This window comes from Branchiostoma lanceolatum, chromosome 17, assembly GCF_035083965.1.
Source record: "Branchiostoma lanceolatum isolate klBraLanc5 chromosome 17, klBraLanc5.hap2, whole genome shotgun sequence".
Taxonomy (NCBI): Eukaryota; Metazoa; Chordata; class Leptocardii; order Amphioxiformes; family Branchiostomatidae; genus Branchiostoma; species Branchiostoma lanceolatum.
The window spans coordinates 10,731,802-10,758,403 of NC_089738.1; the positions used below are offsets into that span (position 1 = coordinate 10,731,802).

General features: G+C 39.4%; 1 protein-coding gene and 1 long non-coding RNA gene across 4 annotated transcripts; one reads left to right on the forward strand and one right to left on the reverse strand.

Moving 5' to 3' along the window:
* The first annotated feature begins 1,045 nt into the window (after positions 1 to 1,045).
* LOC136423158 (uncharacterized) lies at positions 1,046 to 1,749 on the forward strand. Its single transcript, XR_010753719.1, has 2 exons — positions 1,046 to 1,099; positions 1,368 to 1,749. It is a non-coding gene; the product is annotated as an uncharacterized lncRNA (long non-coding RNA).
* A 549-nt stretch (positions 1,750 to 2,298) lies between these two features.
* On the reverse strand, positions 2,299 to 22,779 carry LOC136422938 (myosin-7B-like). 3 transcript variants are annotated; one of them, XM_066410865.1, is made up of 35 exons: positions 22,326 to 22,779; positions 21,876 to 22,049; positions 21,378 to 21,425; positions 21,088 to 21,138; positions 20,836 to 20,919; positions 20,615 to 20,635; positions 20,394 to 20,429; positions 20,000 to 20,058; positions 19,460 to 19,564; positions 18,817 to 18,863; positions 18,552 to 18,653; positions 17,956 to 18,028; positions 17,719 to 17,749; positions 17,358 to 17,462; positions 16,966 to 17,022; positions 16,642 to 16,740; positions 15,680 to 15,736; positions 15,159 to 15,253; positions 14,853 to 14,955; positions 14,570 to 14,734; positions 14,055 to 14,237; positions 13,353 to 13,506; positions 12,785 to 12,954; positions 12,031 to 12,127; positions 11,550 to 11,631; positions 11,155 to 11,266; positions 10,554 to 10,700; positions 10,267 to 10,325; positions 9,835 to 10,009; positions 6,424 to 6,498; positions 5,532 to 5,621; positions 4,983 to 5,096; positions 4,387 to 4,549; positions 3,519 to 3,694; positions 2,299 to 2,796 (listed from the first exon to the last, which is right to left on the reverse strand). In XM_066410865.1, exons 1-35 carry the CDS (start codon positions 22,659 to 22,661, stop codon positions 2,560 to 2,562), a joined length of 3,882 nt encoding a protein of 1,293 aa, XP_066266962.1. In that variant the 5' UTR covers positions 22,662 to 22,779; the 3' UTR covers positions 2,299 to 2,559. The 3 variants fall into 3 exon arrangements, with proteins under 3 accessions (XP_066266962.1, XP_066266960.1, XP_066266963.1); XM_066410863.1 differs by having other exon boundaries at positions 3,519 to 3,697; positions 22,326 to 22,778; XM_066410866.1 differs by lacking the exon at positions 14,570 to 14,734 and having other exon boundaries at positions 3,519 to 3,697; positions 22,326 to 22,778.
* Positions 22,780 to 26,602: the final 3,823 nt, after the last annotated feature.

Here is a 26,602-nt window from a genome sequence, read left to right on the forward strand (position 1 = left end):
TCACCTTTTGATCTGTTGAATATAGTCTTAAAACAGCAGGTGCAAACTGGGGACAACAAATACAGTACAACATTTGATGAATATGTATAATTTGAATTTTCTGAACATTCAAAGTAATAAAAATATGAATGGGCAGTTTCTTTAATTTTTGAGCAATCAAAACTTTGTTGTAGGCATACAATTTACCATTGAGGGGGTTTAAACCTGGCTGGTTTAGGGAAACAGCAAGTGTCCAATCTACATCGGCATGGTGGCCTTGAAAAGGTGACCCCTGCGGGGGTACACCTGTTCCGCCATGCCTTCCAGCTTTGGAGAAGTGAAATAAACAATAAACAAATCTGATACACCATGCATCACCGCCCCCTTGCGAGATGTTAACGCACTGCAACCTTATGAACATGTAACAGAAACAGATTCCTTGCGTAACGCGTTATAATGTGTAACGAGACAACCACGATACCTTCGTTTTATACTTGATTAGGTGACCTAAAAGAGCTAGAACAACATATAAGTACCTACGTGATTCACATACTCTAATTACCGACAAAAAACCCTGATAGAAATGAGAAAATGCACGCTGGAAAATACGCACACGTTTTTTGACAAGCACATGATCTTGATCACGAAACCACGGTGTTACTAACCTGTGTTTGCGCCCGTCTGGCCAGCTTACACTGCTGTGATGTTAGTACTAACGTCGCTCTTAGCAAGCTCATGACTGTAACTATCCTGACCCGATAAATGTCCAGAAATAAACCTCAGAATTATGGAGAAAACAGCGTTGTTTCGTCGTCTTCGTTTCCTTCGAGCAGCCGGCAAAGGTCATCTGAGCGCGCAACTGCAGTGAACTTTGGGTATTACCATTGATTGTTTCAGGGGGAGTGCATTAATTAATGTTCCATTCAATCACTTTATTTCACTTACAATATCTGTTTTGATAATATGATAAGTATTTATTTTACTTCAATGTATATACCTAATCTTCAATTTATTAAAATCGTCCCAATTTGAAGCTCAAAGATATTTGAGTCGCGTAAAGTGAGTGGAACATTCCCATCCCATGACCCCTTTCACCACTTGACCTCGGCGCGCCTTTTTGGTAAGTCTGGTGTGAATTTACTCTGACAATTTGCACGGTTTTGAGGACTTTTCGACTCAAATGAGACACTAAGTGTTTGTTCATTTGCTTTACTGTTCCTCATCTCATGTTTGAGCCATATCCTAACAGCCAAAATAACAGACGGTAGCGTTTTTGTTCAGACACATGGTACCAGCTAATTTCTTGACCGCATTTCTTGACTGCAGTAGGAAATGCAAACATTTTTAATATCCACTTATACAATGCATTTTCCCTTGTTCTCAAACAGGTGTGCCTCTGGGCTGAAGACCAAAATTCTTAGGCCAAATCTGAGCGCCACAACTGTGTGGTGCGGTGAAGACAACCCTAACCGAGAGCGTAAAAATATTTCCATCTATCCCCTCTCTTCGATCACCCTTCTCTTGTTCATACCCTAATTCATACCTCCTCTAAACCCCACTCCCTCCTTCCCCCATTCTTTCCTTCCCTTCTTTTTCCATCCCTCCTTCCTCAGAGCAATGATGAAAGCTACAAGAGTATGTAGGGTGAATGCACACAATGCATGCCATCCAATGTCACTTCTACACTTGATCTGAGCTCTGATTTGACCCCATATAAACATTGAGTTAAATGTTGCACCTACCTAAACCAATAAAACAATTTTAATCTTACGTCATTGCTTGGTGAGACTCATTTAAAGATACAGTGCCAAGAACAGAAGGCACATTTTGACGTTACTTAAATAGTTTATAAGCCGTTTTTTTGGTTTGTTTGTGCTGCATGCCTGGTACTGGTACATGCCCTACTCTTTCCAATAAGTGTCGTAGGTTCTTTAACGTGCTCGAGGTGTGTCTCTCCTCAAACACAAGCTCCATTTAATGTCCTATCCGTGGGACATCCCTAGCCAAAGCTAAGTACTCATTTTCACAAAAGTAAACTCAAGTGATGAAATTTGTGTTAAATGCCTTTCCCAAGGGCACAATGTCAATGGGGCATACCAAGGGATTTGAGCCTAGGGCCTCAGGTTTTTTAGGCAAACAGTCTTATTCTGCAACGCGTTACCTCTACTACCGCTGAAGAGATGCTTTCTTCCCACTTTTTACGGCCTTATTACGGTGAAAACTCAAGCAACTTTAGGTTAGCTAAGTCTTTGTATTAGCATCATTCCTACAAATTGACGAGCAAGAATGTAGGACCACATACAGTTTGAGAGACAAGTCTGGTTTTGCATCATCGTCAATGGTTTATTGCTCTTATGTACAAAATTTGGCTGACAATATGTACACTATGTTACATAGATATGATGTATTCAACTGATTTATTCTTGTCTTTGCAAAATATTTTCATCATGATACATGTTGCATTAATATCTGTACAGGTACATAAAAAAGTAATTCATGGAATGATACGCATGTATACAATGCATAGTTGTCTAAATGATTGCAGGTCCAATTCGGCATTATTATGACTGAGTTGTGTTGTTATTTCTGTTTGCTAGTCACAAAGAGCAGAGGTAGAACTGTCCCCTGGTCCCTGTTCTCCTGAACCTTGGAGGTACTGAGGGTGCCTTTTGCACGTTTGCCCTGTAGACCATGACGAGTAGGCTTCAGAGTTGGGAGGGGGAAAGGCAGTCCTGCTGCCAGCGCTAGGTGGGGTTCCACTTCCCTGGGTCGAGATTTCACTTGAGCCTTCCTCATCGGCCTGCTGAATGTTTTAGGCTAGAAGACAAAGCACACAGTTACGTTGATGAAGGTTAGACTTCCAGGTAATACAATATGCCAAATAACAGTTACTCAAGCAACTGGATATGATTTTGGAAACGGTCAGACGTTTCAAGTAGCATCCACTACTTTTCGTCAGTGACTCTGAGCAAGATATGTTGAACAGTAGTTTTTAATCACGAACTATGAATTGATATGCAAATAAAGAGATCCCAATAGGGAAACAAATTAGACATTGTCAAGACAAGGTTGATGTAAAAGAGACAATAGCTCCTATTGTTTTGATATAGGAGGTCTTATTTGTTATGGGGTTCTCTGTTGTAATTGCCTATTTGTTGTTCATCAGTAGAACTGTATGAAAAGACCTCCAATTCTAAGTATCAGTAAGATTATTGAACTGAACAATATTGCCATTTTTCAAAAATACAGTCAAAACTGCCCAAGAAGACCACTCAGGGGACCGATAAAATCTGGTCTATGTAGACAGGTGGTCACTACAGACAGGTTTCTTAGTGATTGTGTCAATGTGGAATATACTCTAAGGGGCCACCAAAATGTTGTCACATTGGCCAGGTGGTCTTAATGAAGAGGTAGTCACTTGTACTGCACACGTAGCTACTCTTCACCAACATCCATTGAAAGTTTCAATTAAAGTTGTCATATATTGTCATTAGGTATGTTTCTAAGCACATGTATGTGTACTACATCTGTGACCTCACCTCTGGTTCCTTGAACTTCATTGGAACAGCAAATCCTGAGCCCAGCTTTGTCGCTGCGACCTTTGCTCCTGGCTTGGCCATCCTGTATGTTGGGTCCAGGGCAGTCATTTTATAGAGGTGACTGTCCCTCCATGGTTGTATACTACGTTTCCTGGCCGGTGGATAGGTGGTTTGAGCTGCTATATAGGTGAAAAAGATGTCGATGTTTAACAAACATACAATCTACTTAAATCTTTCACTAGTAGCCCCACCTCCCCATAAACATCTCCTTTCCCCCCACCCCCAGAATCTGCCTCCTAGGTCATGAAGTATGAGGGGGATGTGCCACTGTTCAGAACAAAAACTTTCATATTACAGAACAACAAAAAACCTCTATGTACATGTATAGGACTGCGTACCGGTACACAGTACACACTGGTACTGTACCATGAAAATCAATTAAGTACCAAAATGTCAGATCATGAAGTACCGGTACTGTACCGATTTCAATCTACACCAAGTACATGTAACATTGTATATGCTTATTTGGTGACTGATCTCCTAGCCTCATGCCAGTCATGGCCTCATGCAACACCAAACGTGACCAAAGTGACACCTAGGGACAGAGTTAGTAACTAATATGCAGCAGATCTTTCAGGCGAGCTGGGAGTTTTGACAGTAAGGCCAAGGGAGTTTTGACAAGTTGTCAATAGTTTAATCAATGTTTCTGTTATTATTGATGAAGTTCAGAAGAATACAATCATATAGATTTGTAAGATTGTTCAGGTACTGAGGTCTGTACCTGTATCTAAACCTCTGTACCGGTCCTGATGTTAGGTTTAGGTACACAGCTCTATACATGTAAGTTGAAGATGTATTGTTCTAGTACCTTTCCTATTGCCCAGCCCCACCACTAGTACAGGTAGTCCGGCCCTAGGAGCTGTGGCCTTGGGGATCTCAAGTTCATGCCTGTGATCCGACGCTGTAGTGCCCACGCGTGAAACCGTGCTGCGGAGTTGGACAAAGCTCTTGGACAGCACCAATCTGGGTTCCTGGGTATTTAAGTTCAAAACAAAAGAACCGCAAGATCAAGTCCTTGTAAAAATAACTAAATTTGCAGTACTGTAAATGTAGAAATGTTTGTAGTGGTATTATGTTCGGGTTTTCGTGGTGAGCTCTTTGCCGCCAACTTAAAACCACTGCGAACATTTTGCCTGTGTTTCTGTAGCACTACTATTGTTTCAAACACAAACTTAAAACCATCGCAAACACTCCATTTGCTACCTATCGCGAAATTAAAGCCATAATGATTGTAAACTTCAATGCATTTACAGTTACTGTATCTTTTGGCAGGGATAATCTATACAAGATTTCACTTGTCTTAGAAATAACAGAATGCCGGTAGCCTATATTTTGTGCATGAGGACAGGGAATTAAATCAAGCCTTAGATCTTTTCTACAGCTAGTTGGTATCAAAAGTAGGACCTGTTGGGAATCCGTGGCTGGCCGAGGAGGAGTGTCTAGTTTGAAGCCACTGCCCATGGTTCTCAGCCCTTTCACCTGCATGGTCTTCCTCAGCCTCTGTTCCATACGATTGTCCTGGGGGAGGGGGGTGTATGTCAGAATGGGAAGAAATTATCATTGTGTTGTGGGTTATTTTTAACTTGCCTTGTCTCAAGGTCCAAAGCTAACATCCTTTTTTAGAGTGTTAAAAATTCCTCCTTTTCTGAGCTTCGTTTGTAATGAAGGGAGTAATATGATTGAGACTAATGACAACATTGAGTTTTTAGTTCATGTGACTATTGACTCAAAATGAACGTCTTTTTAGTCTTGCTTTTGGATATGAAAACCTCACATTTCCTGCACTTGCCAAAAAACTGATTGAGCCATTTTCCTGACAGAGACTATAACAATTTACGTTATGAAAGTAATCCAAGTGCAGTTTCTGGTCATTGTTGCAATTCTCTACAGCTTTGGACGTAAATGACCAAAAAATACATGTAGAGGCTAGTTATTAAAAGACAGTAGACTCACCAGGAAGTATTTGTGTAGGATGGATGATCTTCTCCTTGAGCCTTTGTACATTAAATCATCTTCGTCATCATCATCATCTTCTACCTCCAGCTGAGAACAGAAGTTGTAACAATTGTTAAGTACACAGTGGCATTAAAAATACCCACCACTGCAAATCATACAATGGATAAACAATCATGGCAACAAAGTATAGAATCATCTTTGACATTATGCAACAGTTGTATCATGATTTAGGTTTATGTATTTCACTGAGTTTTTAAAGTGCAGACAGTACAAAGTATTAAGATGAATGATGGTATGATAAAACTGAAATGTCTGGGCAGTTTTATAACCCATAACTTAGTATCTTAGGCATATGAATCTTTACGCTATACTGTTCAATGAGCAACTTCTGATTTCTATCAATTAATAAGCTACTCCAGACAGTGCTAGAATTAAATATTTTTGTTGACATTTTTATCCTAATATAATACATGGAGAGCATGGGCATTACATGGCATCATCATCCACTGTTTTCTGCATCTGCCGTAATAGAAACATCCTGCAGCTGTATTCAGTATTTCTGCATCCTGTTCCACTGTGTCTTTCGTCTTGTGAGCTCCCTTAGCTCTTGGAGTTTCTTTGGCATACTCATTAACAACTAGGTAATGATTAATTAGCCTCCATAGCAGGCTCTCTGGGCCTTTTTTGGGGCTTATGATACACTTTTTGTTGATGACTTCTTTTCGTACTGGGTTGTTTGTGGGATCAGGCCTAATGGTTACGAGCTGGCTGCACAAAGGACCCAGTACAAAAAGAAGTCATCAGCAGAAAGTGTATAATAAGCCAAAAAAAGGCCCAGAGAGCCTTCTATATATGGAGGCTAATGGTTAATGGTGTGCTTGTAACTTACCAGATTCATTAGTTCCTTCATCTGCTGCCTGTGTTTGGGCTTCATCACCTTGTGCAGGTGCACATAGTCCTGGAACTGTGGACACAGAAAGTACAACATCAAGGGCAAGGTCATCACCAGTATCTACAACACAATACCAGTAATCTGTGTCATGATGTAATGCACTTACTGCAATTCTTAATTTTAACTGTATTACTAACTTTATTTTAGCTACTTTAACAGTCACTACTCAATCGCTAAAATTTCATCATCACAAATATTTGATTACTAACATTTGAGACAGTGATGTTTGTTGAACTACTCCCTTTCCCCCAACTGCTAAAATTACCAGCCGCAATATCAAATGGATTTACAGTAAAGTCAATAAGAAACAGTCTGAAAGTTTTCAATATAACAAAAGTGTGGGTGGGTGAGAGACTTACCTTGAGCAATATTACTCAAGGCATGTCTCTCAATGAACATGAACCGAAGGTTTAAAACCCTCTCCAAAAGACTACAACCCCTTCTGTATAAACTTGTTTTTAACCTTCTCCCTACTGCTTAACTCTGTAACCTGTAGAAAATGGGGTACCAAATGGCTACTTCATGTGCTAAAGGTTAAGAATCAGTATTTTGCTACACAGAACCAATCTCAGTGCTAGCACAGTGGTGTACCTTCACCTCCCCACTTGACACAGAAGAAAGGTCACAATTCTCTGCCTCTGAACCATGACCTTGGATTTATTATTAGTCATAGACCCGTACCCGGGGTCTAACGGTGCTTCGACTTCAAAGACAGGATTGTTGTGCTACTGTATAATGATATAGATATAGATGTAGTAGCCCTCAATACGAAAGTCGCTGTACTTATGTTGTGTCAATAAAGATCTCTCTATAATCTGTAAAAGTTGACAAGTAAAACTAGGGGTGTCTTCTTAGTAAGTCATTGCTGACTGTCCAAAATGACAATGGAAGCCAGAAATTGCATGGCTGAAAACACCAAATTGCTGAGGTACTGAAAAACTCTCGCCATAATTATGAAAGTGAAAATGAATGCAGTTACATGTAATGCAATTACTATCGATGATATCATTTTGTAAATGGCCTTTTCAAACAAAGAAGATCATGCACAAATGTGTGCAATACAAATGATGCTAGTCCCATTCCTAAAAGGTAATGAGCACATTTTGTTAGACTAAGATAAAGAACCTTTGTCCTAAAACAATTAGTTTTAACACCTTGTGAGTAATTATCTTGCACATCAGGATGAGCAGATTGATAACAACCAAGAAGTGAGTCAAAAAATATCCCCTTCTTGTGTTATAATCATAACAAAAATGAACCTACAACAGGTGCTACCAGCTGGCTGCTACAGAAATCAGATTTCTAAAAAGATATGTGGTAGGATTCAAAATCAACTCTGGGGAAAATGTTCGATGACAACTAAGTTAAGAGAAAATTAAGGCATTTAGGTGCCCTATGGTAGTCTCACATGTAGTTTCAACAGACAGACCTAATAGAAACATTCAGTTGCACTTGTCAACAAGACTTATCTTACTGTAGTACGCTTAATGGAACATTGAATGTTGAGAAAAAAACTTACCTCTGTCTACTCACAGCCTCCCATTTGAACCAACTGTTGCAAGTAGTTACAACACATAATCCTTCCAGCTCACAAATGTTGATCAGTTGCTATGGAATGCCGTGTAGCTTAAGGCTTTTTAAGCCCCGACTCTAATGATGTATATATTGTAAGGCTTGCCTTGTTGGTGCCCCAGTGAAGATAATGGCCCAAACTGGACGAACCACCTCAAAACGATTGTTTCTCTCAACTCATAGATTAAATCATTACAGAGTTGCGAACATACACAATATGTAGAATCAAGGCATGGTGCTAAGTGATCACGTCTAGGAAAGTGTTTGTGCAATGTTGGAACGCCAAATCTCCCACCAACAGAGAAAAGTGATATGTGACGAGTTGACAGGACTCGTAACACAAGGAGATTTTCATTGTGACTGATGGTCTTTAATTTCAAGGTGCGGTTGCTATGCTGAAGACTGACACGCGTACGTGTAAAAGTCCTACAAACATGTATGCATTTTCTTAAGACCAGGGAATCGTGCTAAGCCTTGTAGTCTTAAAATCATAAGTGTGTTCAAATACCTTTACTTAAATCATAAATCCAAATTTAGGCCTTTTCTATTGTAATGCATTCATCAAATGAAGAAAAGGTGGTGTGTTTTATTTCTTTCACTCGGAAATAAAGTTGGCATGAAAGTGTATGATCACTCAACGATTCTTGCTCTACAATGTTTCTCCTTTTTCACTTAACAGATTTCTAAATCTTAAAAGATCATTTAACAAGAGTGACCTGCATTGTACAGTAAACCATGGTGCGAGTAGGTCCTGACCCCAAATCCTAACAACACAGCCGGTAACTAGACACCTGGCCGATTGATTGATACAGGTGATATTCCGCTCTACTTGTTAAATACGCAGGATAAAGGGACAACAAAGGCCGAGAATAAGCCCACAGGGCAGGGGGTTGGTGCTTAATCACACTGTTTACATGTAGCCAGTCTTGGGAGGTATTCCCTGGATAGGGATATGCTAGTATTTACATTTAAGTCTGGAGATCTCCATTGTGTACACTATTACAGAGAGGTCAAGTCTTGTGTTGATTGCAATGAAGGATTGATACTGTATCTGAATGACAATGATCTGATAATTCTGTTGACTGTATGCAGCAATTGTAAACTCCAAGCAGACGTAGCAGTCAGGTGGGGACACTGTGTTTCATATGTTTTCATCTGGAGATGTTTTGTACTTTTTCTTGAGGTGCTTGCTGTGTCAGTTGGGTGTTTCTGTAAAATGTGCATACCTCCTGCAAAACGTACAAAACACCAGCTCCAGAAAAACAGCACCAAATAGACTCAGAACAAACTCAACTGCTACATCTGCTTGGAGATTAACCTTATGATAGTTCTGAAGATACATAAGGTTACATTCCACATTTTTTGCATTTTCTACAAAGTTTTTGGATTCCCTTCCACCTTTACTTTTTCTCATTGCATGATTCAACGCATAGCTTAATCCTCAAAACACTTTCCTAACACATTTGGTATACACTAGGTTCGGGAAGTTACATTTGGGACTGCATCTCTTAGCAGCGACACCTAACTTCAGTGCAAAAAAAAACAGTCAGAATTGCCCTGAGGAAGGTGACAGACGGTCACTGAATAAAACACTTGGTTGTGTGCAAGACTTTATTATTCAGTGACTTACCAACCTGATGAAACTACATTAATTTGTCTTTACAGAAGATATTTTGATCGATTATATTAGCACAATAGCCGTCCAGCACCCAACACAGAGTTAGGCAGCAGGGAGAAGGTTAAGATGTATACAATGTCATTGTAGATGATCAATACCTGATACTTGACGGTAGCATAAGCAAGGTTCATCATAGTCCCAAACACGTCCACAGCATGTTGTCCCAGGGCCCTCAGCTTCTCCTTCATGGCCGCACCAGGCTCTGCCGCAGCCTCCTCCTCTTCAGGATCTTTCTCTGTTAGCTGCATGCAGTTTGCACCAGCTTGCGATACCCTAGAGGACAAAAAAAATATTCAAGCTTTACGGGCATCTACTTATACAGCAGTTAAGCACTGAAAAAGCCATTAAGACTGTTTTTTAAAATCCATGTGATGCAAGTTTAATAGATATGACAACATAATCGCAAATCATATCTGAGGGCTTGATAACTTCAACTTGATAAATGCATCATATACATTTGTGCACGGAATTATACTGTAATTTTTTTTTTCAGTAGAACTTCAGTTGTAGTGGAATATAGTTTCCATTACCTGTATTTAAAACCTGCTCCTCCAATCAGCGCTGGGTGTTTCATCAGCAGCGCATCTTCCTGAAGAGTAAAAGAGTTTTCAATGACTCTGTCAAACAATGCCTCATTATGTGTGAAGAAGGAGATTTTTTCAGTCAATAATCAACATCATTTCTTTAAGGAATTGTCTTTTATTGACATTTCCTACCTAAAACTAGAGGAAGACCAAAACTTGGACGTAATGTTTTTTAAAGTACTTTTTTGTTTTGGTTGAAATAAAAAAGGCAAACAGTACAGTTGCATGCTTACATCCTCATTTTGAACCCCTGCCAGTGATGTGTCTGAAATGTTCCCCCTGATTTTGGAGTTTGCTGTCTTCATGGCGCCTCCTTCCTTTGACACAAAGTTCATGGCCTCCTTTGTCATGACCAAGATGTGGGCAGTGATGTCATCCAACTTGTGAAGGGGAAAATTAAAAGAGAACACTGTTATTGTTCCATTCCTCTACAAAACATTGGAGGTTTGGTCCAGCTTGTTTTTGACATCTTTTTTGGCACTTTTATCAGGCTTTTTTTGGGCTGGCTGACAAGAAAGAAACCTGACAAAATAGAAAGCCTGATAAAAGTGCCTAGAAAGATGTCATGAACAAGCCGGAGCCAAAACTCACACAATGATATACAGCAACACCCCTACATTACAACATCCCTATGTTAGTGTTTGAGCGGATGTCTGAACATATACGGTGTTGGAACAAAGGGGTGTCGGAACATATAGGGGTGTAGCCAACATAACAATTAACTTAGAAAAAACTCTTGCATTGATAGTTTGCAATGTTAGACCGACAATCAACACGATACATCTGAAAGCATTTCGCTGCTTTTCTACAGACATTTTACTGGATTACATGTACCTTCCTCTGTAGCCTTTTCAGTGAGGCCGTAGTTTCCCACTCAACCACTGTTGGCTCCTCCCCATTCAGCATGGCAGTAGCTGTCTCTGACTTCAGGAATTTTCTCGCAGCCCTAAGAAACCAAAGAAGGCGATACTCACAAAAAAGTCTAAGGCATCTTAGCCCCAGTAGTGAGGATTTTCAAGTTCTCAAACTGCTGTTAAAAGAAAACAGTAGCTATTTGAATAATTGCTCTTCCTTGCTATGGTTAAGAATACTTAGAAAATATAGAATGTCTGGAGTTTGAACCCAAACCCAATCTTACAATGTCTCTAACAGGACATAAGGTCTTCTCTTCTACCCTACTCTCTAAAAAAAATGTTCTTGAAACTTGCCTGCCACTTATTCAAACTCACCTTGGGATGGTATCAGAGGAAGCCAGCCCTTTGTTTTCTTCCCTTAATGTATGCAGCAACTGTTCAGACTCCTGGAAGCCACCTGTGACAATAATTTATTCACTTTGGTCAGGTCTACATGTACACTGTTTTTACAGTATTGTGCTGCTAAATGTGTTACTGTAACAGGAGTAGCTCTTTTTTTCAATTTAAACTTAAGCCTGGGTACCATCCCCATGAGTTACCACTCCCATGTGCATAGCGTATGCTCTTTCCAGCTTACTAGTCTGTGAGTTGTACATTTAAATGAGGATGTTACTTAAAGCTTTCTAGTGCAAACTGATGAGGGAGGCTGTCAAGCTCTGGCTATAGAACAATACAGGGTATACTGGCTTCAGCAAGTTCTAAATAATTCAATCAAATTTAATCATCTTGATCTATTTTCTTGGAAACGTATTTAGAGGATACCGATGCAAGCAGTAAGTGGGAAATTTATATGTACCTTGGCTCCTAAAAATGCTGGGCCGAGAGGCTGAACCTGTCTGATGCGATGTTCTCCTTGTCTGCAGAACTGGTGGCTGCAGGTCACACTGTACCCCCTGTAGAAATTCAAATGATGTACTATGATTATAGTCTAGTATTAGGCTAGCCCCTGGGGTGTGGCCAAAAAAGATCAACACTTTTGGTTTTTACATCTGAGTCTGTCTTCAATGTGTATTTTTATCACCTGACCTATATATATATGATAAGTCTTCTCTTGAAAGCAATCTGAGAAAAGGTATATTCAATGGATGTTTGCAAATGCATAAAAATGTACATTCAACAAAGGCGAAATAATATTAACCAACGAATAATGTCTGACATAAAATTTTAGATTATAATACTTTTAGCACTCTTACTTGAATAAACATAGAATTTTGATCATACATTAGACCAAATTTTGATCAGGTGGATCAAAACATTTCGTCAAACTCTCTCAGCGACCATTTTATGGCATCTTTTTGTATAAATGCTCATCAAACAATCAATGAACCAGGGCTTTGCAATTCTCAGACCCCTTGAAAGACTCCCCAAGTGATTGAACGATCAGATCATTAAAGACAGGGTACTGAGTTTAGAGGCAGCAGAATATATGGACCATGCAACATGAAGGAACATTATGAAGATGTCTCAGCAAGGGGCCAGTCCCTGACCTAGGCACTTAGTCAGACAGTAATCAATCAATGAATCTTAATAGCCTTTAAGACATTTTTCACCTTGTGTTTGACAAGAAACTCCTCCACCACCAGATTCTCATGACTGGGCTCCTCCTCAGGTGACAGGTGTTCCTCGGGTGCATGTGACAGGCGCTTCATCAGGGTGGTGCTGCGGGTGGGGACTGGCAGGTGGCTGTCAGGCTGAATCAGGTGCACTGACACTTCCTTTTCTGAAAGAGAGACTTTCTTCAAAATCTGGTCTCCTTTTTATTTACAATAACTTTGTATGTGCATTGTTTGTTTTCAATGTGATTGCAAAGACAGACAGAACATTCTTACTCCAATGCGCCCTTTGTTTACCCTGAGAATATTATTATAATGTGTTTTTGGAGAGTGTTGGTGTTATAAAAACTGATTATAATTTTTGAACTATATGACGTTATAAAAACTGATTATGATTGTCCATAAAACTGATTATTATTTTGATATTAAGATGGTGCTGAGAATCAAGTCAATGTCATGTCATCAGAAATATCTTCACAGCTACAAACCTGACCAAAAGCTTTTTTTCCCTATCAAACTCAAAGTATAATGCGTTTGGAGTTCTAGAAATCCAGAGAAGACTAACCTCTGCTGCTGTCATCTCTCTCTGCAGTGCTGGGTGGACATGGGCTGGCATCTCCCCCCGGCAGGAGAGACTCGGGGTGGTAGGGTGACTTGGTGGGCAGGGTAGAACCTCGGCCGTCACGCAGGCCACTCTGGTCAGGGGCAGCAGCTCCAAACTGTGCAAACAACCACCAGGGGGCACAAGGTCACACACCTTGACCTTTGTTGTCCAAAATACCTACCCATAATGATTCATCCAGTGGTTCTTGAGTTACATGTATGCTGACCACAAAATGTGGAAGCAACCACAGACGGACACACAGACAGACACACCGGCACAAAAATTCCATTTTTCATGGAATTGGTTTGACAGAAATCTGAATCACACAACTGATAACCCGCCATGAAATAGCATACAAATTTGATTGGTAACAAGCAAACCTACATGTAGCTAAGACGTGTCAACACCTTAAGCCCTCTATTGGTTTCTATTCAAGTGCAGTTCACTTTTGAACAAAGATACTCAGAACCTGATTTACCTGATTTTTTAACTTGCTTTGTAGGCCAAGGGAAGAAGGATTTTATATTTAATCCTCCTTGCAACCTCCTTTCAGACTGCATTTCTTCCTTTCAAATTTCAAATTAGAAATATTGACATACTAAAAAAGAGTCTTTAATCTATAATGCTTGGTAAAAGATCTGTTGTATTTTTGTGTGATATCACCTCTGACTCCTGGATGGTGTGTAGACTCTGCGTGTCCTCTCTAGTGTAGTCCTGATGCATGATTTCTATCTCCTCATCATCAGATATGTCCATCACCATGCCAGCATCAGGACCCATGTAGTACTGGTCCTGACCCTGGCGACTCTTCAGGTCCTCCAGTTCAGCTTTCAGTCTCTCGATTTCCTGGATCATAACAAAATCAATGAAAACCACACCAATCAAACTTTCTTCAGTTGGTTTTTGTGTTCAAGGGAAATGTGTGTTCAGTGGTGCAGTGTTATGCGTAGCCTGATTGAATTGCGCTTATAGCGGCCGCCCGTAACCGGTCAGCCCCTAGAAGCTTGATGGCTAGGTAGGGGCCATCCTGGACAGCAGGAGTTTGCGTTATACAGACTATGTTGTGCACCTCTCACCACATCTGGTTCAAATTTTGCCTGAGTTTGCGCCCAGACCTTGACACGACTGGAAAAGAGTCCCATCGTCCTATCGGAGGGGGACGTAAAGTCTCAACAAACCTCCAACGCATGGTCCAGGTTGTTCTTTGTCATCTTCAGGTTCTGTTTGAATTCTTCATTCTCCTGGGTCAGTGCAGCAGTGACTTTCAAATTTTGATCCTTCTCGGGAGCTGGCTGCACGTGTACTTGTGTTGCCGGCACCGGTACCCGCCCAAAGACATTATCCTGTAAACATGAAGAAGTTTATCAATTATGACTTTTAAAATGGAGAGCAGATATCTAACATAAGTAAGAATTATTTACTTTTGAAATACTTAATAAAAATTAATCACTTAACGTATACCTGTCCTCCCTTGCTGGCTGGGGAGGCTGACGTGTGGTCTTGTCCTGACCGTCCACATTGACTGCATGCTCCCGGGCTTTGTACCATCTCAGTTGTCTCTGACCTGAAGAAACAAATGAGAACTTTAATTAAGGGATCCATCCCAGTGTGAGTGGATCAAATAAACCTATCTAGATACGCAGCTTGTACTGTTCTGTAGAAATTTGGCGTGTTATGGCATGAGGGGGTATATACTAGGTACTACAAACAATCAAACAAATAGATAGACTGACAGAAACAAGGCTTTATATTTGCTGAGAAACACACCTGACTGTTGTTGTTGTGTGCTCTACCTTCACTTTGGACTTCATCACTTTGGGCCTGCACTTAAGCTGGATCATCAGAGCATCATTTTCTGTTTCCTGTGATATGATATGGAAGAAGCATTACTAAACGTTAGAAGACTACTACTCGGCTACAAAGTGTTAACAACCCTGTAACAAAACATCAGGCATAGTATACATGGCTTTGACATCATTTTCCCAGTGCGCTTTCTTTTTCTGAAGGGAGCTAGTCCCACAGGTCAAAAAAAGATTGAGAGGTAACTTTTTTAGAACCATGGTTTAACCTTTAGCACACTGAAGTAGCCGATTGGCACCCAATGCTCTATTGCTTTTAGAGTTAGGCAGCAGTGAGGGAGAAGCTTAAGCATTGGTCTGTGGTATTGTTTTATTGCCAACAAGGCTGCATGAAATTGTCATCTTCAAATGACCAAATTCTACAAGAAAAAAATCTGGTTGACAAGTTATACAAGTTATACCTTCCTGATAAAAAAAATGACTGCATACCTTGAGCTCTAGAGCTGCCTTCACCTCTCCCAGTTTAACTTTCAATCTTCTGGTTTCCTGTTGTAAGAACAAATACTATGAGTCTTGAGATATCCACCGTATTTTAAATCTCATGGCTTAATTCACAGTAAATGTTACTACTCCACCAAGAACTCATCACACTTATGTATTGAGAGATTGCAGCTTTGCTGGACACTTGTTTGACACAATGATGCCATATATTCACTCCCTGATTGTCATTCTGCAAGTTATCGTCAACATGATTGAAGCATTGTCCTGTTACATTTTCTTCATACCCGTTAAACCACCTCATGAGGTAACACACCAGGTTTGAACTGAGTACAAGCTGCATATCTGGACAGATTCATTTTCATCCACTCACACCAGGAAGCACCCTAAGGCTTACTCTTTTCAACATATAAGTGTGTCGGGTTCTTCACAGGACCTCCATTTAACATCCCATCTAAGAGATGTACCTAGCCAGGGATAGGTCTTAGTTTTCACCTGAGTGAAGAGAGAAAATTCATGAAAGTGCCTTTACCAAGGGCACAACATCTGGCATATCAGGGAAAGGAAAGTGATCACGATCCAGTTTAGCTCAAATGAATTCAATTAACAGATGAGCTAATCTTCCTCTGGTCATGACAGAGAAGACAGACGCTATGTACAGTATTTACAGGTTCATTGTACCGGGGAAATTCCCCTAGCTCTTTTCGACAAGCATAATGAACAGTGGACCACGGCTTAACGTCCCGTCCAAAGACTGCGACACTTTCCGGTAGCGTGCATGCCGGGTGAGCGACACAGCCGGGATCGAACCCCGGGCTTCTAGTTCCAGAGGCAAGATCGCTAACCACTGGACTACACACGCTACCAGGGGATTCAAACCAAGGACCTCAGGGCCAAACACCCGGCCTACCATCACGCCATGTGACATATTGAGTACCTTAATAATGCCTTACCCTTTCACTCTCTGCACCCCTCACCCTCAGGCCTCTCAGTATCACAATTAGCGTTGCTGGCTCATACCACTTTCCATCTTCATCTTGCCATTTGCCCTCCTAGGAAAAATTAAAGAATACATTTTTTGTAGGTTGAAAGGGAAACAATTGATGGGATTTCATTCATTGAAACCTCTTGTGATCTGTATACACTTACCACTGAGTTTTCAGTACCATGGTTTTCAGTACCCTACAGTATTTACCTTAGTGAAGATAGGTAGGATAGTACTGACAGCTGTTTGTATTCAAATCCAAACCTGATGAAAATTGGGATTGAAATCCTACCTTGACATTGACTTTCATCCCTGCTGATTCTTCAACTTGACCCTGGGCTTTCATGGCCTGAAAAGTACAAGTTTTAAAATTTGAATTTTCTCCAATCTGATTAATAAGTTCTTAGGTTCTTAGTCATAGATGACTGACCTTAGTCTATTGATTTACACTAAAATGTAACTCTGGGAACTTTACTCTACAAAAGTTAATCAAAGCTGTATTTGTTCCTTTGTTTGTTTATCTTGCTTTCCATTGCACAGTTCTTCTGTGGATTTCAACATCTATTCAATGTATCTAATCAAACTTGTTTTTATGCTCGATCTTTTCCTTTTACGTATATGTCCTTCAGTGGAAAACTCCACACCAAGAGATAGATAATGATGTAGTAAAACCCCTGAGCAGACCTTTCTGAGCCTGACCACCTCATCCAGGGTCTTCTCCATCCTCTCTTGCATCAGAAGCTTCTCATTGGTCAGCTTGGTGTTCTCCTCCATCACTTGTTGGTACATCTGCAGTGGACATAACGTTACATAAGTAGGGAAAGCTGCTAGCTCATTTTAACCTTTAGCACACTGAAGTAGCTGTTTGGCACCCCATTCTCTATCTGTTACAGAGTAAGGCAGCTGGGAGAAGGTTAAATTGATGCCCTTGTTCATTCTTTAGCAAGAAAAAAAGAAAGAAGTTGAGACCTTTTAAAAGTTGATGAACTGTCCCAGTGCCTTGTTGGCAAATTTTGAAATTTGCAAAGTGATAGACATGACTCACCAATTTCTTCTCTTCCAGCTCAGCAGCCATCCTGTGTATTAAATATGATTATTATTTTTGGCTCTTCAACTTGAAAAACAGTGGAGTTAACTTGATTATTAAAGAAAATATTATAGTGTTTCATCAGTTCAATTTTTGTCCTTGCTATGGCCATGATTGTGTTTTACATGCAGCTGACAATGTCCTTTGAGGTTATAATTGGAATTCGTAACATGACAAGATAGTGTGAATCCTCACATGTTCATCTTGACAGTTTGTTCCTCCAGCTGTGTTAACAGCTTCTGTAGCTCTGCCTCCAACACAGCAATGGCTGTATTAACATGAATATACCATCCGATCACAGTCAGATAAACACTAAGTACAGTCAATGAGGGTCAGTCAATGAGATGCCAAGCGCCACCTACATGTTCCAGCTAGTTGATTTAGTCCAGTGATTACGTCACGGGACATCACGTGACCCTGTCCGCCATTGTAGTTCTACCTGTGAGTTGCTTGAATAAACTGCTTCGGTCATGTACCTTTTGTCAGTCTTTAAGTCATCAGCTGTGCTACAAATGGCGAAGACTACAAAATTCAACTTTATATCCCTAGAATCAAGGGCTTTGAAAGAAATATTTGAATTGGACTTCAGTGCAGTAGAGGTTTCTTCAAAAGGTTACTCCTATCAAGGATTAAAGAAGCACAGTTTGATGTCGTTGGACATAGCGGTAATAAAGCCAGTGACTACAATGTACTGATTCTAATGTTACGCAGATTAGCCAGCAATTATGCTAGATACACAAAATGCATTAATTTTGCCTCATCTAAAAGACTGGTTCAAACAGTTTACTGACCGTCCTCTCCCTCAGTTCTGATCCGTTTCAGCAGGTCGTTGACCTCTGCTGCAGCATGTTTCAGGACAGCTCCCTCACTCTGGTCTATCGGCTTCTGCTTCACTGGAGTTATAGAATAATTCCATTAGGACTACCTTACCAGTACTATACTATTTTCAATCTGGCAATGTTTTTGAATGTTTCCTTTCATTACTAAAAGGGCAGATACGTGTGTGGTACACTATACATGTATACACTGTGAAACGTGGTATTTAAGTATACTGACCCTGTTTGAAGGCATTGATAACCTGCTTCTGTAGGTTCTCTTTTTCCCTGTAAAAAGAGAAGCAAGATAGAAATGTATGAGCTTAAAAATCCACAACAGACAGTCCTAAAACTTACCCCCCCCCCCTTTTTCAATATAATCAAACTGTACAGTTATTTTAGTGCCATGTGAATTCCTGATTTTCATTTATGATCAATCAAAAGAAGTTATCATAAATGGTGTGAACTTGAAAAGACGGAATGATGAGCCAGGTGTGCATGGGTATAAACATGTGTATCACACAACTTTGCTATGGTTTCACTATGATTGACAAGTATGGGAACAAAAATGTGGGAAGTTGGGCACTAAACTGGATTATCTGGATTAATAACACAGTCAACAGTCCTTCAGCACCAAGGACAGGGACATCATGGTTCTAACAAAATATCCTGGAAAACTTGTTTCCTGTGTCCTTTTTATTGTATTGGTTGGGCTAACATGCAGAAAAGGTTTCCCTACTAACAATGGCAACTTAATGAGTTTCGCGCTGATAGTATTGACCATCACACATGTACTGTATACCACCTGACTGTAACCCCTTACCAATGGTGCTAGCATGCATTAATCTTTAAGTGCAGTGATAGAATTGAAGATAAAGACTTACATCGTCAAATGGCCGATTTTTCTCCCCTGCTGTTTTAGCTTCATCATTTGTTCATTCATGTTCTTCAGTTTCTCAGAGGCAACCTTGGCAGTCACCAGACCTTCCCTAGAACAAAAGTACACACTTCTTCACTTTCTATATAACCTCCATTAACATTAATTCGCCAGGTTACATAAATCTGCAACTTTTAAAAACAGTGGGTTTGAGTGATCTCCAGTGCTGCACCCCCTAGGTATGCTCAGTCTAGACAAGGAGGTTAAAATCAGACGTTGGTTTAGATAAACAGGATTGCATTATACCAAGGAGTTTAAAATCCTTGATTGTACTGGGGGACAATATCTATTTGGAGATGTCTTTTTAGGGTGGCGGAATTATGTACTCTGGTGGAATTATGTTAGTAGATGTTACATATACTTTTTTGTTCCTTACAATATGACTTTTTCCACTTGAAAAGTTGACAAAGTACCGAAAACCTTAATTCTTGATTATTGTCATAGTCAAGGATGACAAGTTCAAGAGCATTTTTAACTTTGAACTTACCTAAATGTGCTCCCTGATTCCTCTGCCTCTTGAAGACTGGCTTCAAGGTTGTCCCATTCCTTAAAGAAAGACAAAATGAGAAAAAAAGCTGAATCTCACATTTTGCCATATTTAGAATGTCTTACATGATATATCACTGTTATGACAACATAACAATTTTGTTTTGTTTTGTTATGTCGATATCCCATCAGTTATCTTGTGATTAATTCAATTTCAAGAGGATATTGTGTAGTCGTACCAATGACACTAAAAAGCTTAGAATCTGACAGCACAGAAATACAATATTCTATGATATGTCTAGTAGCATAATTAATGTGTACAGGTATACATGTACGTGTCTATCTTTAAGTGAACCAGATTCAGCTTAGAATAGAATTTGAATATTTCTACTTACTGTGCCCATGTCATATAGATGATCAGTGCTAAACCACTGGAAAATAGAGTTGCACGAGAATCAACTATAGAATACAGACATTGCAGGTAGAGTAGGCAGGTAAATGCAAAGGAAATAAAACAAAAATGCACTTAACACATGTAATGTACATTCACAAAAATTGAAAGAAAAGGGAATTTCAGACTGTTTTAAAATAGAGAATCCTGGTGTTGAATACTTACATCTGAGAGTGACATTAAGATCTGAAATCAAAGAAAAGGGACCATTATTTGTACTGTCTGTAAGGAAGTCAAAGTATGTTAGGAATAGCACACGTGCATATGTATAAGAGTATCATCTTAGTATCGTGAGAATGGCAAAACCAGTCATACGAAATGTGCATGAAGGTAATCGTTTTCCACATGTAAACAAAACAGAAACACTTGTCAGGCAGTTTACTCGCCTCTTCACGCTCTTCATTCACTTCCTCCACGTGGGCCATCATCTCTCGATAACGCTCGATAAATGTCTTCATCTCAACACGAACCTAAACACAGAACAACTTTGAGAACCACATGCAGATTACGTACGTCTTGTTCAATGCATTAAATGTTAGAAGAGTAGAGCATCCAATTAGCACACATTTGTAAGTATAAGAAAATAATCTCATTTAGTTTTTGTTACAGTTTGCGATCGTGTCTAACTGAATTCTCACCTCTCCATCATCAATACTGTCGACTTTGGCACGAAAATCATCCAGAGAATCCTGAAACAAGGAAAACAAAAACTTTTAAAACTGATCAGGAGACTATGGCCAAACAATACATAAAACAACACTTGCTGTAAATCAAGTCAAGTTACAACTTGTCTTAGCACTGATTATTATACAAATTCAAGTAATTAAGGATATTCCCTCCTTAAGACATGAAATCTGATATTCCTTGTCCTTACATAATTGTTCTGTAAAGGTCTTTTGTTTTTTGCAAATGTTGATTACCAAATCACCTCATCATCTTCCACATAGTCAAATGCAGTCTCAAAAGTGTTCAGCGCCTGTGAGGAAAAACAACCATGTTCAACTTGTTATTGATAAAACAGGTATTTTTATCATTTATTGCTGCCTAAGGTCCCCCACATTCTCTTTCTTAGCAAAAATTACCCTTGCACATGTGTTAGGAACAAGAAGTAGATGAACTTTCATTTAAATTTTTGTTGGTATTTTGTGTGTGCTGATTAACTTGTCCTCGGTGACCTGTAGTTAGCTCATAGGGTACAAAGGCCTGTTGTTATTGCTTTTATTAAAGCTCATTCTTTCTTTTCAACTTCTTGAATCAATGCTAGTATAACCAATCAGAGATGGTAGACTTTATTCCCTTCATTTTCAGACACCGAGGAAGTGTCTGAGTCAGGGATAAGCGCCCTCTGGCAAGGCATACAGAAACTGCAACGCAGAAACGCCAGGACAAGCAGCTTTACTTCTTTGGGATAGGAACATCCACTCACCATAGACATCCTGGATGTGATGTCCCCCACCCTGGCCATAAGCCGTGCCGACTTCTTCCCCTCCACCCTACTCACAGTTAGCCAGCCCACGTCAGGGCTGACCCTCCCCCTCTGCAGAATGGGAGAGGCCGACCGGTGCCCACATGTATTACATACTCCATCCGCACCCGAAACCTGTGGAAAAGATAACGAAGTACTATCGTAAAGCAAAATTCCCTCATTCTTATGACTGTAATCTCTTGCAATCCTCATGTGTGTAATACAAGTGTCAACGATTACATATAGCTGAATGTTAAGTTTGTGTTGCGTGAGCAACCAAGTTGCGAGTGCTTTGATTTTATCCAGGATGGTTTTTGATACTTTTTGTTGGACTATTTTAAAAGTTAGATGTAAAAGTATACAGCTTCAATAGAAATTAAACACAGAAAGTGTGAGGATTGCTAATGTTACCTCGTTGGAATCCGGTTTTGCGCTGAGACGGCGCATAACCCAGTGTCTGGAGCCACCATCTTCTAAATCGCGCGAAAATTCCTCTTGTTTCGGGTTCACTAGAACGACCCGCCTCTGGACGAATTTTCTGCTGTTTCCCTTCCGTTTGTATCTTCGGTTGCTGAAGGACTCTGGTGATTGGTTGCTGATACGGCCCTTCTGGTTGGCTAAACGTTGTTGGCGGGCTTGTTGTTGCTGTTTTGCCGCCGGGGTATGAGGCGGTGTTTCTTCCCAAACCACACGCCCCTTAGGAGAACGGCTTTCCGCGACTTTAACCTGTTGCGGTGCAGAAGCCATAAAATCTGAAAATTAGGGGGTAAAACTACCGAAAATCATTTTCTGTGCGCAACCTTAACCGCCCGACGTGGTTGCCCTGGGCTGCTAAGCATATTTTTTGTATCGTTTGATTATGACGTCACTATGAAATATCGTCAGTTGTATCAGCGCATGCGTATAGGAAGTTAATTGAGGACAGCGGGTTGTTTACAAAAGCATACTATACAAGCACGCGAGATATGATCGACATTTATGCTTTAGACATGCTGTTACAGGGGAGTACAGGTAAAGAAGTTATCATAACAACGAAAATGCTTTTAAACCCTTTTCACAGTATTAATCTGGAGTGTTATTTTCATTCAATTACGAACAATGCAGAACGGTTCGATAATACTCAAACCCGTTCCAGAACACTTGTGGCTCTGCGCTCTGTAATACTGTAAATGCATTTAAGTTCGCGAGGTTTTTATTTCGCGCTTAGGCAAAAATGGAGTGTTCGCGGTGGTTTTAAGTTCACGGCAGCGCTATAATTATATACTGCTACAGTATTGGACAAAAATGTAAGTTCGCGGTGAAACCGCCACCGCGTAAATAAAACCACCGCGAACATTTCTGCATTTACAGTATGTTGCGATAAAAACAGACTGTCGCTGGGACGTCTTCGCAGCCGACTTCAACATCTACATCATCCCTATCCGTGAATAAGATATATATTCAATGTTGTTGAAAATTGATATTGTTTTTATGACTAATGTCTACTTGAATAGTTTGTTAAGCTTAAGGATGTTACATTTGTAAACATTTGTAAACATTTGTTAACATTTGTAAACTTTTGTAAACTTTGTAAACATTTGTAAACCTTTGTAAACTTTTGTGAACATTTGTAAACTTTTTTAACTTTTGTAAACATTTGTAAACTTTTGTAAACATTTGTAAACTTTTGTAAACTTTTGTAAATTTTTGTAAACTTTTGTAAACATTTGTAAACTTTTGTAAACGTTTGTAAACTTTTGTTAACTTTTATAAACATTTGTAAACTTTTGTAAACTTTTGTAAACATTTGTAAACTTTTGTAAACTTTTGTAAACATTTGTAAACGTTTGTAAACTTTTGTGAACATTTGTAAACTTTTGTAAACGTTTGTAAACTTTTTTAAACTTTTTTAAACATTTGTAAACTTTTGTAAACGTTTGTAAACTTTTGTAAACTTTTGTAAACGTTTGTTAACTTTTGTTAACATTTGTAAACTTTTGTTAACTTTTGTAAACATTTGTAAACTTTTGTAAACTTTTGTAAACATTTGTAAACTTTTGTAAACTTTTGTTAACATTTGTAAACTTTTGTAAACTTTTGTAAACTTTTGTTAACGTTTGTAAACATTTGTAAACTTTTGTAAACTTTTGTAAACATTTGTTAACTTTTGTAAACTTTTGTAAACTTTTGTAAACATTTGTAAACTTTTGTTAACTTTTGTAAACTTTTGTAAACTTTTGTAAACATTTGTAAACATTTGTAAACTTGATTTTTTTGTATCTTTTGACCTATGGTCCTCATTTTTTTGTGATGTAATGAAGAAGTGGTGTAGGTTTGGGCCCCCTGGCAGCTTGTTCTGGAACTGCAGGGGCGTTATTGTGAAAATCTTCTAAGGAGAATAACTGAACAGAGGAACGTTGGATTTCCATGATATTTGGTATGCAGGTAGCATGGACAGAGATGTACATAACTAGAAAGGCCGTCATTTGCCCCTGAGCAAATACAGCATGTTTAGCCATACTCCTCCCCATACAAGAAGTGGGCTGTCCCAAAATAACACCTGGGCAAATCAAAATATTAACTGCATGTAGAAAGGCAACATTTGCGAGAGCATCATACTTCGCCAATCTCCCTCCCGATGCATAAATTGACTGTTCCAAAATCACCCGTGAAAAAAATTCTTTCTAAGAGTTCTGCGAGACCCCAAGAGCTTTTTACTGCAAAGGCTTGCGTGTGTTCCTGCAATATGACCTCAGGTAAACTAAATAGAACACATGTTCTTTGGCCAGTAGCAAATGGAACGCCCAGAACCTTAGATAGAACATGGATTCCTTGGCCAGCAGCAAATAGAACATGGAACGGGGATACCACTTTTGGCCTATTTTTGGTCTGAAAATTGGTCTAAAAGTCCGCCAAATGAAGCATTTTGAAGTGATGTACACCAGAAATGTGATTGAAGTCCTGTAGGGACATATTCAAGGCACCCTTGTGCCGAATTTCAGATCATTTGCTTGTAATACCAGGGCACAGGAGCCAAAAATATAAAAATTGCCTAAAAATGCCCCAAAAAAACTCCATAAAAATGATTTTAAGGCCTGTTTGAAAGCAATTTTAAAATCACCTGAGGGTATTTGCCTTCTTTACCTCCATGCCAAATTTCAGGTCGGTTGATTAAAAAATGGCGGAGTTGAATCCATTTGAAGATTTGGCAGGAGAAGAAGAAGAACATGAACTAGAAAGGCCGTCATTTGCCCCTGAGCAAATACAGCATGTTTAGCCATACTCCTCCCCATGCAAGAAGTGGGCTGTCCCAAAATAATGCCTGGGCAAATCAAAATATTAACTGCATGTAGAAAGGCAACATTTGCGAGAGCATCATACTTCGCCAATCTCCCTCCCGATGCATAAATTGACTGTTCCAAAATCACCCGTGCAAAAAAATTCTCTCTACAAGTTCTGCGAGACCCCAAGAGCTTCTTACTGCAAAGGCTTGCGTGTGTTCCTGCAATATGACCTCAGGTGACCTAAATAGAACACGCGTTCTTTGGCCAGTGGCAAATGGAACGCGGGGATCCTTAGATAGAACATGGATTCCTTGGCCAGCAGCAAATAGAACATGGAACGGGGATACCACTTTTGGCCTGTTTTTGGTCTGAAAATGGGCCCAAAAGTCCCCAAAATGAAGCATTCTGAAGTGATGTACACCAGAATTGTGATTGAAGTCCTGTAGGGACATGTTCAAGGCACCCTTGTACCGAATTTCAGGTCACTTGCTTGCAATACCAGGGCACAGGAGCCCAAAATATAAAAAGTGTCTAAAAATGCCCCAAAAAACCTCCATAAAAATTATTTTAATGCCTGTTTCAACAAAATTTAAAAATCACCTAAGGGTATTTGCCATCTTTACCTACATGCCAAATTTCAGGCCGTTTGGCCCAAAAATGACGGAGTAGATTCCATTTGAAGATATGGCAGGAGAAGAAGAAGAAGAAGAAGAACGTGAACAAAAACAATATGTTGAGCCATACTAGGTATGGCTAAACATAACTAGACTGGCCGTCATTTGCTTTAAGAGCAAATTCAGCATATTTCACTTCCCCCCTCCCCCATGCAATAATTGATCTTTTGACAAAATGGACCATCCAAAAATTCCATCTAAACACAACTAGACTGTCCCAAGATCTATTTATTCTTCATCTACATTCATTAACATGCTTGAACATATGCAAAGATACACAACAATACTATACACTATATATAAAAGTACAATACTATACATCACCCTGTAAAATAGCACATACACTATGCAAATATACAAAACTATACAACTCTGCTAGAGCTGTACTTACAAAATTGTAAATTTATACTTTTCTCACAACTCTATCGCATGTATTTAAATGGAATTAAGAAATAATAAAAAGATTGTCCCAAAATCTATATAATCTTTTGTATACTTGGTCATATGGAAAGATACACGTATAATAAACATTACAAATCCAGACAGCTTTACTTATAGAAATTGAACCTCATATCACAATCATGTTGCATGTATGTATGTAAATGACAATAATATGTACAAAAAGAAACTGTACATCTATGTCCAAATATACACATTTCAAGAACTAGTTCATGTAAATGACAATAATATGTACAAAAGGAAACTGTACATCTGTGTCCAACTATACATATTTCAAGAATTAGTTGCAATC